This window comes from Aythya fuligula, chromosome Z, assembly GCF_009819795.1.
Source record: "Aythya fuligula isolate bAytFul2 chromosome Z, bAytFul2.pri, whole genome shotgun sequence".
In the NCBI taxonomy this organism is placed as follows: domain Eukaryota; kingdom Metazoa; phylum Chordata; class Aves; order Anseriformes; family Anatidae; genus Aythya; species Aythya fuligula.
The window spans coordinates 43504466-43522602 of record NC_045593.1 but is presented as its reverse complement, the minus strand read 5'-3'; the positions used below and the strand labels follow the sequence as shown (position 1 = coordinate 43522602).

Below are 18137 nucleotides of genomic sequence, written 5' to 3'. Positions count from 1 at the left end.
GCATTTACCCTTGTGTGGTGTCCTTGCTTTCCTGATCTTTTGCAGTGGAAGCTGGTAGCACATCAGCTACTCAGCATTTCTGGGTAAGCAGGCACACACCTGGCCACGCTAATGATTACTCAGTGCCACTTAAATGCTGATCAGAAGTGAGGGCTGTATTTACAAAGTAAAAATTGCTCTAGTCTGAAGCACAGCTTGCAGTTGCAATGAACCCTTAGTGAGAGAGCCTGTAGTTACTGAAGGACAGAAGACAATTTTAAGCATATTTTAGGATCTAAAGACCAAAGGTGATTATCTGTAGTATTTTGCTTACTCACCATTGGCACTTGAAGCATGAAGAGTCAGTAGCTATCCTTGTGACTGATCTTCAAGACCTCTAAGTGACTTGCTCTCTGCCTTCTGCTTATGCAAGGACGTCTGGCTGACCATCCAGATACCCATCTCCTACCCAAACTTCTTTCAGCACAAGAGACTAGAAGTTGTCAGTGTTGAGCATGAATTTCCACACAAGGGCCTTAGTAACAGATGTTAGTTGGATTAGGACCAAAGTCTTTTCTTCTGTGCTAGATGATGACGAGGTTAATAGTGTTCCCTCTCAGAAACAGGAGGCTGAAGGAATGATTTGTGATCATTATTAAGAACTATCCTGTATAAAGCCAAGCTAGTGTGAGAGCATATGCCATTGTCCAATTAAAGCAGCCTGTATGGACCATGGTGAAATTCATCAGGCAAAAATGAAGCTCTGTAAGATTTTTTTCTTTGTTCCTAGTTTGTGCATTTCATTAGATGGAGATAAATTAAATTCTTGTCTAGGGTTCCAGGCTTAAGTCTGGTTTATGTCGTGTGTCTGTTTTATTTGTCCTGTTAGGTGTTAGCTTTACAAGAGAGTTTGAAACACTTGTGGTCTGTTCCGACAAGACGATGTGGCATACTGTAGTAATGAAACTTTTTTATAATTGAAGATCTAAAATACTTTAAAAAATTTGCCTAAGAAGCTAATTCAAGATGAACCATTATATTTTCCTTTCAAGTGTTTTTTTTTTCTTTTTCAGTAAAAATGTGAAAAACAAACCCCACACATTTGAAACATAAAGACATTTTGCAATGACAAATGCTTTTCAATTGAAAATTGCTGCAGAAAACCCTGTATGAATTCATAGGAACCTTAATCTGGTCCTAGCTATAACAGCTAATTAATCTTGGAATAAATATAGCAGGAATATAGTAGTGAGGAGGCACAGTTATTAATTATTAATAGTTAACACTGTAAGGCTGGAAGATAAGTACTCAGGGGAAAATCTTTCCTAAAAATCAAATTGAAATATGCAAACAATATAGGGGTGGCTATTTTCAGAAGTACTAGCAGTGACTAGGTGTTTGTCTTCCCCTGACACTCAGACAGCACTTGGCATCTAATTGCTGTGCCTTTGAAAATCATCACAAATTATAAAGTAACTGCTTAGTTTTCTGGGAGATTCAGTTGAATCGCCTACATGTTTGTACTGACAGAAGGTCACCACGGAAATCTGAGCTCCTAAAAGCTGCCTGTCAGTTCTCTGACCTCCAAGTGAAAGTCTAGACTGCTTAATTGCTGTTTCTTTTCTATCTGTTTTTAACCCATGAAAATCAGGTCTTGGTGAAACATCTGTTTGCTTCTGGATACATGAGATAAATCCGTGTTCCTGGGAGTTTGGTGCATGAGGCATTTGATCCATGTTTACACAGCCTATTTTATGTGGTGCTCAGGGATATTTTTTGGTTCCTGCTCCATTCACTTCTTGCCTTCCTTAATTAAATAAAGATAATTGGATTAATTGTTCTGTCCAGTTTGCCCTTTTTCACTATTCATATGATGAATTGTGAGGGTTTCATATTTGCAATTTTTTTTACCTTTGCTTTTTGTTAGAATAGGTAATTGACTTTTTCAAATATCCATAAAAGCTGTGCTGGTATTTCAGCTTGGCCTTTTAAAGGGAAATATCAAGCAAATTTTGTCCTGCTCAGGCTAGATGAAAATAATGAAATACCTCTTAACTTTCGGCTCCCTGGGAAGAGCACAGGACTGTACTTTGTCCAAGTTCCTCTCTTCTGTCTGAGTCTTCAGCTAGAACTGTCTGTATCCTGGTGGAGGTGAGGCAGGCGTGTGAATAGATTAAGGAAAGTAAATTTGCATATCCATGTGACCTGACTGGTATCTTGTCTGTTAATTAATTCTGGATTATATATCTATAAAGTACTTCAGACTGCAGCAGATTTATTGAATTACTTTACCACTTTCTGAACAAACCTCACTGCCAATCCATTCACCATTCCTTCAGAGAAAGATGAAGAAATAATGCATCTCTGTGGTCTAGAAAAGATTAAAACAAGCTAGACAATTCTGGTAAGCTGGTGACAGGATTGTTTTCTTAGTGTTTCTTTCTTCTTCCCTACCTCCCAAAAAGAGATGTACTGGGTAGAAGGAAGAGGAAGAATTTTTTTTGTTGTTGTTAATTGGTTAGGGCTCAGGGTTCTTTTTCTCTTTTGTTTGGTGGCTTTATTTATTTATTTATTTATTTATTTATTGAGTACCAGTGTTCTATATCAGTTTCAAAGTGGCAAGCAAGTTTCAAACAGAAATACATAAAAGAAAATCCAATATTGCTGTTAACTATATATGACAATTTCTGAAAGTCCACAGAAGTTTGGAAATCTTGGAAATCTTCTTTCCAAGGTATTTTAATATTACACATTTTTACAAATGCTGTTGTCATTTTGCAGTATATTATAGGGTTTTTGAGATAGAATGAAAAAAGTTAAAAATGCAACCCCCTTGGTCCAAGGCCTGACAGTGTTGATTATGCTTATTAAAACTGAATAGTATGCTTTTTGACCAGCTGCTTCTGCAGCACAAATCTCATTTTAGTGTGGAGATTTTTTTGCTTACGGGAAAAATCCTTGTACAAATGCTCTTGGCAGTGGTCAGAAGTGGTGCTTCAATATCAGCATGTTCTTTTGTCAATCAAAACATCCTCCCAATGGTTCAGCTAGTGTTAGCAGGAGATGCGTTAAGGCTCTTAACAAAAATGTGAGCATAGCTTTTTGTCATGGAAGCATCTGAGTTTATTTTTCTAGGAGAATAAAAAGTGAAAATTTATTTATTTATTTATTTCCCCATTGCATTTCCATTTGCAGTCCTTCTTTGCAAACTTAAAAACCAACTGGTGGGCATCCATATCTCCTCATTGTGCATTGACTATCCATAAAGTAAACATTTCATGGAAAAATATGATATTTTCCCTTTCAGATTGTTAATTTTTCCTAGGAAACACAACGTTGTTCTTTTCTGAGGGTACTAACTGAGAGTACAGTATTGATAGATACTTTAGTTATAGGGACTGTAAAAGCAATAACAAACAGATGTTTACTTTTCTGAGTAGTCTGTCTTACTTGTTCATTATGATCATTCTTTTAGAAAAAAATGGTTGAAAGTGTAAGACTAAAATGTCCACTGCAAATAGATCAGTAGAGCATGACTGCTTTAAATTTGTATGTGAAATATTTGTCTTATATTTGTCTCAACTACACTTTACAAATGTGATAAGATCAAGTATGTTTGTACACTACAATTGTAAATTATAACTGCATGGAAGTGGTTTTTCTAGTTTGTGTGCCTGGTGAAGCAAAAATCATACTTCCTATCTTTGGTACCACATACATCTTCAAGGATGCTGTTGCCTCTGTGATTTGTATTAACCTCTGAACTTTGCTTTGCCTTTCCAGCACTGGCTTGAGCCCAACAAGTCCATCTTCAAACAAATGAAATGTAAGTGTTGAGAGCTCGTGTTTTAATCTACTTTTGAAATGCCCAAAGGTTTTTCTGTGCTCCCATGCAGTAATTTAGAATGTACTTTATTTATTTCCTGGTGGAAAGAGGCCTTTCATGTCCTGTCTACTAGAAAATCCATGCTACCCTCATTTCACTTTTTTTCCCCCACAACTCTGCACATCAAGAGCTTTCCTTTACTGTGCAAGACTGGAGACAGCTGACTTTTGTGGAGCAGCAGATTTGGTGAGGAGAAGACCTGTATGTTCTGTCTCTATTTAAGTCAGCTATAGTCAGCCACTGGAAGATGGAGTGTGACAATCTGCGGTGTTATTTGTGTTTGCTTGTTTGTTGATGCTGTTGGTGGTGGTTGGTTGCTTGCTTTCCACAACCCCTTGCTTCCTGCCAATGCAGAACGTTAGTTTAAGGTCATTGCTGCAGCCAAGTAAACTCAGGTGCTAGGTACTGGCAGTTTAGGTGGTGAGTTCCTGCCATAGACAAGTGGAAAATTATAACTATTATTTCAAAACAACTCCTTAAATAGAAATGTGTCATTTGAATTGTCTTTTTGACATGCTCTGATCTGTCTCATCTTTTTCATTAAATGGTCCAACTGTGAGAACTTCTTCATTAAACATATGTACTTTGATACTCAGAAGTTTACATCCAACAGTAGAATAGTGTGTTTATTTTGCTGTTCCTGAAGACTTGACCTAGGTCACTGGGAGTTGTGTAATAGAAGTTCTCTGTCTACTTAATTTATGAAATGAAGGAGAATTTTACTCACATACGTACCCCTTTGTTTGCAATTCCTTTGTGTTTTAAGCATGAATACAAGGCATCTTTTGTATGGGAGACTGTTTATTTTAAAATCAGATGAGATTAAAGAGATTGTCAGATATGTAAAAACAAGCAAACAGAAAACCCCCTACCTGTTGGCTGGATGACGTGGAATACTTCAAAAAATTCTTCCACTAATGCTATAATAACATATACTGCAAGATGGGTATATGTGTACATATAAGTGTGCACACACGTGCCTAGCATATTCAGTGTGAACTGTTAGTGTCTAGTGTTTAGGTAGCTGAAGTGTTATGCAGTTCGCGTAGCAACAAATTCAGGAACTCTGCCAATAGGTGCACTGAGTGTGTTTTCATTTATTGAAAACAACTCTATCTGCATATAGATGTTGCCTAGATGTGATCGATGGTAGTCAATAAATTCCATAGATGCTGTGATGTGATGGGCTTATCAGAGGGCTTGTGTGGCTTTTGCTGAAGACTCCTAATCAAAACTCTGAAAGTATGTAGAAAGAAGCAAAATAAAATGCAGCTAATATAAGGTTATCAACAACAACAGAAAATTAGAATTAGAGGCCAACAAAGGTGTTTTGTTATCATCCTTAGATTTAGCACACAAACAGAATTAAATGTGTTATTGGCTTTTTATGAGCAACTTCAGTTTAATGCTGCATAACTTTATTTTTTGTCACAGATGAAGGACTTCAGTTGCTACCATAACAGGTGCTTTAAGGAAACAAAACAAGAATATATACTTTATGTAAAAGTGTAGCATCCACATAGATTATGGCTAAATGTATCTTTCTCTGCCACAGGTTTCTTTACAAAGATGCATTTGTAAGCGTTTTGTATCAGGAACCTCTCAATTTATTTTTCTAAAAAATATATTATGTAGTAGAATATGAAACAGTTTCTAAAGACACACAAGGTTAATTCATATATTTTCTAAAAATATTCAATTCACTATGACAATATTTAGATTCAGATGATAGTTCATAAATTATCAATATTAATTTAAAATGCATCACTGTCTCAGATGACCTAAGTGAGGACTGAAATTAGCAGCAGGTGGAAAGCAAAAACTGAAGCAGTGAAGTGACTGGTTAACAGAACATACATTATGTATATCTGACTTCTGGGAGAAGTAGTGGCAGGAAGCTGTTCACAGTGAGCCTATTAGGTGGAGGCTTCCTTTTCTTTGTTCGCCATTAAGAAATTCAGATGGCAATGAAATGATCTGTTTTGTAAGAACAGATATTCATTTCCTCTGATGCAAGAGTAGTTTGTATTTAATAATAATGATTTAAAATATTCTAAATTCAATAGTATGCTTTGATTTACATATGATTACAAGGCACTTGGATACCTGCAGCAAAAACATCTGCATGCCTCATCTCAGCTACCATTTGTGGGGAACTTATTTTCCCCTACTCACTAACAAGTTTTGCTGTGTAATTACTCATACAGCCTTGTGTTTTCTGTCTTCACTGAAATGATTTTGTCCTAATATGATGTGTAAATCCTAGCTAAGTGCCTCAGCCACTTTTGCTACTAATTTTGCTGGGGCGGGGTGTGTGTGTGTGTGCAATTTTAGTCGTGTCTGAATGACTACCCGTCTTGTTTGTAATGTCTGAAGTCAGTTGATGGCTGGCTATTAGGAACAGTGAGCACTGTGCTTCTAGACATGCATTTAAAAGTTCCCTATAAGGCTACCTAAGGTATCTTTGTAGATAAAGGTCTTTTTAAACCAGTGTTTATGTTCTTTGCATGCTTTTTTTTTTTTTTTTTTTATACTGTTATTCTCCCCCTGATGTTGGCAATAAAGCACCTCTCCATTTGGCTATCTTCTAAAGCTTTTGTATTTTTTTTTAATGTGTGGAAACGTCTCAGTGTAAGTCCTACTGGTCACTTCAGCAGTAATGTTTTAAAGGACATTTTTTTCATCCTCTCTCTCTAATCCTTCCCCCCTCCTCCCCCCTATTCATTGTTAAGGTTAATTTGTATAATAAGAATGTAACTCTTCTGGAACATGGGTCGTGGAAAATATCCAAGTATATGGGTTTTGTTTTTGATGACAGTGGAACAGGATCAGTTTTGTTTCTCTGAATTCAAAATGTACATTTTTCTTACTGTCTTACATCTCAGATAATCTGAGAAAGGAGTGCCAGAAGGATATTTGCCTGTGTCAGGCCACTGGAATTTGCTAAGAAATATAAATTTCCTTCATCTCTAATGCTGTTGTCAAATTGGTGAATAGCTGGAATGAACCAAGGAAAATGAGTATGAAGGCGTAGAGATGGACTGTGCAAAACTCTCAAACAAATTCTTAAACTCATAAGTAATTTTTCATGCCTCAGTACAAATCTAAGAAAGAATTTAACCGAATATGTTGTTTGTAAATCCATGCATAGTGAAGACAGGAAATTTCATGTGATTATTTTGGCACTAACCTGAGCACCCTATATTCTTTATCTTTGACCCCATGCATATTTAATAACACAATTTGAAACATTTTCATAACTTGTTGATGAAAATCTACCTTGCCCTGTGTTGTACTGTAACTAATTAAGTACAATGAGGAAGACACCACAGTTAGAGGTTTGATCAGGTATCTCTTAAATATAAAATAAAAGCATGGGGTAGTGTTTTGTCTTATACATGCTCAGCCAGTGGTCTGGATAAACATCTGATTCACATGTTAAGGGAGAAGGTATATAGAATTAACAGCACACGTCTTAGTGTTCCCCAGAGGTCCTTCTGCAGCGTCAGTGAGCGTGACAGTTTGAGTGTAAAATATTTTTTTTTTTTTTTTTTTTTTATGAGCAGTAGCTTTTGGTAGGATAATGTAGTTCAGAGACTTTGTAACATCAAAGAGCGATACAGGAAGTTGTCTGCCATAAAACAAACAGCACTGCCAGTACAGATCTTTGCAGAAGCTAGTGTTTACGCTGGGTGAAAAGCAGGTGGTTAAAAACACATCCTTCCCAGAAGTGGTAGCTGAGAATTTTCCATCCTTTTTCCTCTGTTTCACACTTCTAGAACTTCAATCAAGGTGTTCACTGTCTTTTAAAAATACATATTTTCTCTTAAATATTTTTTCCTCTGTTTCAGGTTGTCTGTCAACAAAGGAAATGTTAGTATGAATGGTCAACAAAGGAAATGTTAGTATGAATGTGTAGTTTTTCTTAGTCTTGTCATTCCCTGTAAGTGTTTCACATACATAGAAGACTTAAATGATTCAGGAGCAATTGCTTAAAAATAGATGCACCTGAAACTGAGTTCCTTGCACACTGGTGTCTGTGCCAAGGAGTATCTTTCCCACATCCCTCTTTGTTTTGTTTTTCAACTAAGAGCTTGTTACTGACTAGTACATTGGATAGTTTATTTTAGTCAAAGGCAACTGAAATATTAAAACATACAATCGGTTGCCACAAAAAAAATCTTTCACACTGTGTGTACTTGTGTACTGTTCCTTCATGAGAAGCTAGGTCATGCTGTTGAAGGTTTCAGCATTTGACATAACTTAAGTAGTTTTATTCATTCTTTACCTTCATCTCCTGTGTGCTGTTAACACATAAACTGGTAAACTAACAGCCCTGTTGTGACAGAGTTTGCAGTCAGTACTGTTCTCTGCACTAAAATCCTTTGAAATGACTGTAATTGTGAATCATTTTAGTGAGAAAGCATAGCTTGTGATGATAGGATATCCTTACAAAGCCTTGGGCGTTTCACTGCAACAGCTCCTCCTTATCTGACAGGTAAAGGACCACTCTGAGAGAAAAGGCTTACAGGAATTATAACCCTGATTGCATTCAGACTGGTTCAGTGTTGAAGAAACATTCGTCTAAAAATTGAGTTCTGTTTTGGGAAGGTTTGTTTTTGTAGTGTATACACTTTAATGTGTGAGTAAGAGGTAGCAAGTAATTTTAATTTTGAGGAATAGAGGAATTGTCTGGTTTAACAATCTCATTTCTTGAGCTGATGCAATCCATTGCCTGTCTTGCTTTCCACTACAAGAATATAGAGAATGAAAGAATATCAGGTTCTCTTGTGTGTTTCTCCAGTGCTGTAAATCCATAAGACAAAGGCCTTAATAAACACTTATATAGTCATTTGTGGTTTTGGAGGAACATCAGGTTTATGATCCACTTTTAAATTAAGATGGGGAGGAAAGTGGATAGTTGCATGCATTCTCCCTTTCATGTTTCGAATTTCATTGTTTGTGGCTTGGTGTCTATTTGGGGAAAGTGGACCAGACAAAGAGAATCCACTGTTTCTTTCTGTAATTGAAGGGTACCACATTGTAACACATCTGGAGATTAATTGGATGGATGGGGTCACATTCTTTTCAATATTTCATATTGCAGGTCAGAATTGTGCTGTTCGTGTGAGTGTTGCTGAGAAAGGAAATCTATTTAGCAGGCTACAGCAGCCTTGTTTTGCTTTCCTTGCTGCTCTCCTGAGGAGGAATATTGTTACAGAAGCCTGTGTCTAGGAAAGGGCTTGCAAAGCCTTCAAACTGTCCTGCCCAATCTCCTGAATATTCTGTGTGTTTAAGTATAATTCGGTCATGTACTGTCCTCCTGCTACAAGTACAACATTTCTATTATAAACGTAGCTGGTGACTGATTGCGGGCTGTTATTTAGTTCAGTTTATGCTGTTCTTTTCTCCCTATGATACTCCTTGCGGGGACAGCTGTTGCTTTTCTGCAGCTACTACATAGCAGCAGAGCTTGGCTCTTACACCTTTATTCCTTTTATTATTTTTTTTAATTTTTACCACAGCCAAAGTTTCAGTCATTTCACTGACATCTAAAAATTTGGGTATTTCAGTACCTTTTTAATGTCTTGTGGTAGGCTTGTACTGGGTAGGGCCTTGCAGAGCTATCAGAGCTATGCACTAGCTGTTCTTATTTCTGCATTCCCATTTCAAGCACAAACTAGTTTTAAATCTATCAGGAGATTTAATTTTCTCTTCCTTTTTTTTTTTTTTTTTTTTTTTTTTTTTTTTTTTTAAATCCTGAGGAGTATCTAATATTCATTTAATACAAGTTGACTTTTCTATCAAGTTTTGTAAATGGATCCATATTCTGAAAGGACAAGTTTTTCTCCCTTACTTAGTTGTAACAAGGCTATTAAGAAAAGATGGAATCATTTACAATTATATACATTATCTTTCACTTTTTCTGTGCAATGTGATTTCTTTATACATTGTCTGGTGACTGTTTTACTTCCTGGGACATTGAATTCAGTTTACCTTCTAGTTTGCCACTACAGGGCAGGAAGGTGGTAGCAATGTTGTCTGTTTCACAGGCAATTTCCAGTCACTTTAAGTCAATGCTGCAGTCACATCTGAGCCAAAACCCACAGAAAGCATTCTTAGTGCTTCTCTTGCCTTCAGTGGCCTTGTCCAGATTTGATTACCTTGAATGTTCAGACCATGCCTAGAGAACACTTAAGGATTTTTTTTTTTTTTTTTCCTTCTCCATTACCTTTTGTTGCTGCTTCCTGGCTTTCTTTTTTATCTGCACTTTTTATTTCTCACTCCCCAGCTCTTCTGATATTCCTCCCCATGTCTCAAATAAGTTATTTAAACAAGGAAAAAAAAAAGAAGTGAAACCAACTTTTTTTTTTTTTTTTTTTTTTTTTTAATTGAGGCTGACTAACCATATTAAGAAAAAATGTGGAAGCCTTGAAAGGGTAAAATATTCTTTTATCTTCAAGAGTGGTTGAACCCTCCAAAGGATAAGAACCATAACAGAAAATGTAATGCATTTTTATTTTCTGTTGCTTTTCTATATACCATGGAATGATGTGATACCCACAGACGTGTTTCTGGAAATTTGCAGCATGCAGGTAAATACTGCAGCCAAAGTAGCACCAGTAATATCAGGATTGTTGAACCAAGTACTAGTAGTTTTGCGCAAGCCAATGGACTAGTAAACTTGAGAAGATGCTAGAGTAAATTTTTCTGGTAGCTTAGTAATTACTGATAGATTACAGTAAGCAAAACATAATTCTGTTTCACCAGTTTTCTTCTTCCATTATCACTGCATTTTTGGTCTGTACTTTTCTTCCACTTTTTTTTTCTTTTCCTTCTGTAAAACCACCATCTCTTCCAAGATTCAGGAAGGTTAGATTGACTCTGTGCCTTGAATATATGTTAAGAATAAGGGACTTTTAAAACTAACTAGTATATTTTGTACCTATATTTCACTATATTTCACTAAGTTGCATAAATACTTTCCTTAAAAATAAAATAATTAAAAAAAAAAGAATAAAAACTTGTTAAGTCTATACATGTTGAGAACTACTGTAACTACTACAGCTGCATGTAGAAAATTTTGTGTTTTAAGTATTTTAATAGGTTTATAATGCTACGCTTGTGTCTCTAGGACACTTATAAGTGCAATGATCACATATTCCCATTTAATTTGAAACCTCAATTCTTCCTCTTTTTCTGGCTGTCTAAAAATGCTGGTCAACATTTTGGTAGAGTCCTCTTGTGCTGCTAGCAGAGCTGAGGACAGCAGTTCTGCCTTTGTGCTTGATCCATTCTCATGCTCTCTAATGAGTCTACCTGCAGTTTATCTGAGAGTTACCATGGCTTGTATAATAGAGCTGTGGCTTTTCTCCCCCCACCCTTTACTTTTTGAAGTTGCAATATTTTTCTTCTCATTTCTCACTGAAATCTAACACTAGTGTTATCAGGCTACAGATAACTCTGAGGGCTTTTCATACCTTTGTATTGTGCCTGATTTGAAATTTTTAAGTTCTCTACTTTATTTTCACACTTTTATCCTATTACGATTATGGCAAGATTCCTTTTTATTAGAATAATGGTCTTTTGTTTGCTTTCAACCCCATCTGTAATCACCAAAAGATCACTGGTGTAGGATTAGGTAATATCTTGAACACTATCAAAGATGCAACAGTGGGATGTGAGCCTATGTAAAGAGAAATCTTCTGTAACTGTGATAGTCTTTCTCTTTTTGCTTTTTTTTTTTTTTTTTTTTTTTTTTTCTCTTTTCCTCTGTCTCCCCTCCCCTCTCCCCCCCCCTCTCCCTTCCACTCTTCTACCTTTTCCCCTCCCCCACTCTCCATCTCCCTTCTTCCCTTCTTCCCATCCTTCCATCCTAGAAATGAAAGTGTATTTTAGGCCTACTATTGATAAGTTAGCTGAGGAGGAGGTAACATAGTATTATTAAATACTGGAGTCAGAAACAGTCCTGTCTCTAGCTTACTTAGCCAAAATTAATTAATGCGTTCTTCCATTTTGTTGTCTGGGCATTATCATTACCAGGAACAACAGTTATTCATAATACCTTCATACCTCATTGTGATCAGACACAAATGTTTCCTATTTATCATTTGCCAAAAGGAAAGGAGGAAGGAAAAAACAAACAAACAACAAAAATATACTCAAAAGAGCAGTCCAAGTGTTTTTCATACTGCTTGGATCAAGCAATAAGCCCTGTGAGGTGCAAAACCATGTATAATTGCTTTGCACAGGCTGTCAGTATTTTGCATGTGCTTTAGCCTTTGCCATTTATTCAGTTCTTCTCATAGACATATATAATATGTATTGGTTTTGTTTGATTCCCTGCCTAATTCTTCAAAGCTGATCTTCACGTGGACTTTGTAAGAGGCAGTTCCTTCAGAATATCTGAGACAGTAATGTTTGCTACAGTTCTCATGCCTTTTTTTTTTTTATAATCTTTCAGCTCATCCACCATATACCATGTGCTTTAGAGTGAAATTCTACCCACATGAACCCTTGAAGATTAAAGAAGAGCTCACCAGGTATTTTTTTTTTGTCTGTACATTTTTAGCAAGTCCAAAATAAGACTGCTTGTTGCATAGGCTAGGGTTCTCACTGTTTATGAGAAAATGTTATAGCAGACAGACGTTTGCACTACTGATAATCTTTTTAATTTATTATGATAACTATGGAGATTTAAAAGCAGCTTAAGGGGACTTTTCCTAACATACAGGGAAGTAGTGATACTGTTGCAGAACTTCCAGGAAGTGGCAACGATCAAATTGCTGGGCAAGTTTTATACTGAGTCTTGCACATGGAAGGATTGTGGACTTTATTAAGTTTCTTTTGTTTCTAACATTTTCTTTTATTGTGTGTGCGAAATAAACTGTGAAGTTAATTCAGTAGCGACTCTATCTTTTTTTAACAGGAACATGATTTTTTTTTCTAATTGAATTTTTGAATTGAAGTGTGTGTCATTAGGACCAGGAACACTATAGTATTTCTAAAGCATGGATGGAATTTAGTAAACATGTAGAAGTGAAACGTATGCATATTTTTAAAGTATAGCTACTGTAGAGGTTAAGAAGACTTGTTGCTTACATTGGAATTTTCCAGTGTTTTGAAAATACGCCTATGCAATAGATCAGAAGTACTTAATGAATGGGATTTTTGTCCTTCCTGTTAACCATTTTGAATATGCTGTTACTCCAGATATTTTTCAAGAAGAGCAGTGGGCAAAAATGTAGGGAAGTAACAGCTATTTTTACCTCTGCACCAGCTGTGCAGGGCTGTATGTCTGCCATACCACATTGTTAGTCAGCAGGACACACTGCTAACTAGTAAGTGTGTGTTGCAGAAGCACAGAGCAGTGGAGCACTTGTTGCCTTGAGCTTTCCCCAAGCCCTGCAAATTCTTATGCTCACAAGTCATTTTGTGAATGGAGCAATCCCACTATCCCTGGTCTTAGTGAAAGTTTCAGAAACAGCTTGTGTTCTGCTGAATGGTAAGTTTACAGTTTGTATAGAGCAGCTGGAACATGCTGTTCATATTATGGCTGTTTATCTTGGGTGAAGTACTGAAACTGTTTAGCTGAGGGAACAGGTTATAAACCAGGAAGTTTAGGGATTTTCATTATTTGTATTTGTCCTTGAATGAAAGTTTTACTTTTTATGAGCTGTAGTTTAAATCTTCTAGGAAAGTGTAGAGTTTCTCATTCAAGATCCTTAATTGATTGATTTTATTTTTTTTCTTTTAACTGCTTGGATACCCTCCCAGCAGAAGTTTTATGAAAATACAAAGGACCTTGAGTTAGCTCACTGAACTGTATTGTGCTATTTTAGTATTTTAGATACATTTTAGTATCTTCTGGAACACTTCAAATTGATTTTTAAAGTCAAGCTACTGTTTGAAAATGTTTTATGGACTTTTATTAGAAGTGATAATATTAAGGTATTAGACAACCTTAAAAAGGAGAAATATTCCCTCTTTTCATATATTCACCCAGTGCACGTGACTTGTTTTTGCATTTGATCAGCTTTATAGTTTTCTAATGTTGCTATTTGTAAAGCTTTGCTTGGTGTCCAAATTTCCAAGGTCTCTTATGCAATAATAAGGTATAGGACATACTTCTGAAATTGCTAAAGCAGAAGGTCAGATTCAAGATGATGCTCTAAATTGGCTGGAGGTTTTTTTTTTTTTTTTTTTTTTTTTTTTTTTTTTTTTTTTTTTTTTTTTTCCCTTGAGTTGAAACAATTGGTGAAACTCAAGGAGAAGAAGGTCAATTGGTATTTGATAGAGGGCAGTCATGAAACCTTGGCAACTGATTGACTGTTTGGTATTTTTTTTTTTTTTTTGGTGGTAAGGATTGTTTTTTTTTGTTCCCCCCCCCCCCCCCCCTTTTTTTTTTTTTTTTTTTTTTTTTAGGACCTCTTTTCTATTCACATGTTCCTTTTGATGTGTGCTTAAGATGACTGGAAAATAATAAAATTATCACCAATTGACTTAAAAGCCATCTGTACTTATGGCTTACTGTATGTATGGTCAGGTGAGTCACAGTAAAAGTGCTTTACATTTCTCATACTGTGCATGACTAAATGCATCACAAAGCTGACCTCTTCCTTCTTCAGCTGTGTAGAATCTGTTGGGTGCTTGTAGTCCCCATTTAGATGGTGAAATTAAGAGACTGTAAGACTCTACCTGCCACATTGTCATACTGTTTTGTTCAGAATATTAATTAACCCTGTCTAAATTCCACATGTATGTTATTGTTGGTGCAGTCTTTGTAAAAGCTTTATAGGAATAACTCTTTAATAAAGCATCATAGAGATATCAGATATTTTAAAAAGCTGATTTTTCTTGCTATTCAATGGCAATATTTAATATAAAAATATATATTTAGTATGTGAAGCTGTGTACATGGGGTTAATTGTGTAAATTCTGTAAAAATATTATAAAATACAGAAAAAGTACAATGGATTTGGACATCCCTAGCAGGAAGAAAACCAAGTATTCATCTTTATTCAGGCTACTATTGCTGCTTCATTTCTATTCTACCTTGGGTAGGCTAGACTGCAATCCTTGAGTATTGTTTTCCAGTGGGAGTTTTTTTTCAGGAAATTAAAGTGGAGAAAGACCTCGCTGAAGTCATCCCTCTGTCTGCAATATTATAGAAAAGAAACCATGAGAATCTGAAGAAGTGTGTACATAGCAGCCAGGAATGCCTTGGGCAAAGCATCAGGCCATGCACTTGCCTGTCACTGCATTTAGTTCCACTGTTCAGGATGTGTGAGAACACTGTCAGTCACATTATACCATTCCAGCTGCTTACTTTCATCTTCTCTTGTTTTAATTAATGATCACTTCTATAGCTGTACTTTTGAAATAAAACCAATGCTTGCCCCTGGATATTAAAGCACTTGGAGATACAGCGTTGCTGAATCAGAAGTTCTGTGAACTCAGACACTATGGATAACTAAAGAATTCAGGACAAATTTTCATCATTTTTCTGGAGACCTAGGCTCTGTGTGGTCCTTGATCACTGTGTTCTCTAGAGTTGGGTAATGTTATAATTTCAATCCAAAAGTTAACTTCATTAGCCACAGGGAGTGTTGCCTTGAGCGGTCTTGTATCTCTAATAACAAACTGTGTGAAACCTGACCTGTTGACAAACCTGTCAACCTGTCTTACTGCACTTGAATGTTTAACTTTCTTAACTTACCCCTTTAATTTGTGTTAACATGGATTTGAATTGTCCGTCCTTGATTTTGGAAATACTGTTTCCTCAAAGGGGCAGTGAGGCCACACTATTTGAAACCACTTTGAGGAAGACTAAAGCCACACTTTTCCTGTAAGAATCAAACTATTCAGGTAGTTTTCCCAAGTATTTTAAAAATTGTGATGAGAAAGTGGCAAGGATTTAACATATTTGGCTCAAATGAGTGGGCCTCTGAATTTAATTCAGGAGCACCGTGGGGTCAGCAGGTTACAACACAAACAGTGAATACAAAATTTTTGAATGGTTTGTGTAATATTTTAAACAGAGAGAAGCACTCAGCTGTAGTGAGAAGAGTGGAGGTCTTCTGTACTGTGGGCATCTCTGAAGGTTTGACTTCTGCCTTCTGCCTGGAGAATGTTGGTCTTTTCTGAGTGGTGCATCTGTGGCTTTCTGTTTCAGATTATCTGATAGTCTTATTGGTGTTATGAAGTCAGAGCAAAGTTCTTCAGCTTTGGAAATCAGCATTTAACTGTTTTCACTGAGCTCCCTTAATGAAAGGAATAACACCTAGCTTTAAGTAGGCGACAGCATCATAACAAACAGGTCGGCACATTTCTTGTTCTCTGCCACACTTACATGTAAAATACAACTTCAGTCTCTTTTCTCATTAAATCAGCATCTGGTTTCAGCCTGTTTTCTAGTTGACACTCCACAGGGCTGGGGTAGAGACCTTGAATACATATGCATATACTTTCTTTATTGCTGCTAATTTTGCTCTTCTCCTTACTTCCTTTTATTTCATCTTTTACTGCAGTTGGTACATTGCAGTTCTTTTTTTTTTCTTTGCACAGAGGATGATAAGTCTGGGTCAGAAGAGCATTTTTTTCTTTAGCCATATGTTCAGAATCACTTACAGAAAACCTAACACAATATTCCAGGGTTCACTGTAATGGTTAAAATTATTCTGGCTCAACAGGCAAAGACGTAAAGTTGCCATAAAAGGAACTACAGAGGCCATTCAAATCCACTGTATGCACAGCATCCCAACACCCTCTGTGCAAGGCACAGATGTTTTTGCTCTGTGCCTCTCTTCACTATTCTTTGATCAGAGGTCAGAGCCCTGGGAGGGTCCACAGCTGTGAAAGCATGAGATGCTGCACGTGAACAGAATAGGAACAGCTGAGGGATTATGAGCAGATGGATCCAATGACCCATCACACTCAGGCACAGATTTTTACTGCTTACTTCTTTTCAGTGTTCTTGTTTAGGCAATAAATAAATCAGTGTTTGTTCTTTTTATGTAATAAAGCAGCCCAAGGCCTCATGCCTTCTTGTCTCTAAATCCCTACGTTATACTGTGTAAGTATAATTAAAATGAGAAAATATGAAGTCATTTGAGGTCCCAAAGGAATGATGCTACAGATAATACTGTATCAACAGTAATCCGTGATTATTGTAGAAAAAATCTGAGAACTAGAAGTGGGCATGGGTGAGTAACTGGTAGAATTAACCAAAGATGGATTATTTCATCTAGCTGTCATCATGCATTTTTTTCCTAATCCATGTTTCCTAATCCAAGAAGCAGTTCTTCAATCACTAGACTGTCATAAAACAGTGTAATAGGTACTTCGGTACAAGAAAAACAGATGAAAAGTGCTTAACTGGAAATCATATGAAATGACAAAGACGGGGGATATAAACATGGCAAATTAAAGAGCCCTGAGTGAGCTAGCCTGGTCAAGCAAGAACAAACAGTACAGCTGCATACAGGGTTTGAGTACCCTGTGCAAACAGCTGTATTCAATGCTGCTTCACACTGGAAGAGCTCGTGGTTTTCCCTCCAGACTGAGGAGCTAGTTGGGGCCAGTAGTCTTCCATTAGATTGCTAATGCTTCAGTAATGAGCCATTTAGTCTTGCAGTAAGTTCATCCTTCCAAAGATGAGCTAATATTGGGTAGAGCTGTGTTGCTGAACCCTATTCCAGATAATAATTTAGGAATACCTCTACCTCCTTTGGTGCCCTTGTCAGCTCTTCTGAAGACATGTGTTGGTAGCTATTCTGATGCTGCTGCAAGCCCACTTTCTTTTGACTTTACAGAGGTAATTAGCAGTTGTCAAGCGAGTTTATAGTTTTAATAGTATCAGATTCACAATCAAGTATAATACCATAGGACATAAAAATCAGTGAGAGTTGTTAATAAGAGTACTTAGTACTTGCAGGCTTGCATCTAGCATTCAAGGTGGCAAAAATAAATTTTTAAAAAATATAGGAGGATGTTTTGGTGAAGCTTGCGCATGTGCATGAAGGAGAGATGAGAGGTTCATAGTACCTCTTGTGTCTCAGTGGGGAAGGCAGGAGAGCTGAGAACATGCAGTTCTGTTTTGAAGCCTGGAGAGAACGAACTATTCCTGTGCTGTGTTGAGGCTTTTATGTATCTGGTTTTCAAAACAATGCTGCAGCCTGTCCCTTACTATTTCTTTGCCTTCTTTATTCATTATTTAATTAATTATTGTGTAGCAGTAACTTTTGTCCCATGTAGCCAATGCTATCAAGCA

General features: G+C 36.6%; 1 protein-coding gene across 2 annotated transcripts in view; it reads left to right on the top strand.

Annotated features, from left to right (window-relative positions):
• FRMD3 (FERM domain containing 3) overlaps positions 1-18137 on the top strand; it is a 153118-nt gene that overhangs the window by 72724 nt on the left and 62257 nt on the right. The window contains exons 3-4 of one of the 2 annotated variants that reach the window (XM_032206751.1): positions 3763-3805; positions 12330-12408. In XM_032206751.1, the coding sequence (XP_032062642.1) occupies positions 3763-3805; positions 12330-12408 (122 nt within the window). The remainder of the gene's footprint in view (positions 1-3762; positions 3806-12329; positions 12409-18137) is intronic. The other variant, XM_032206752.1, reaches the window with a different exon arrangement.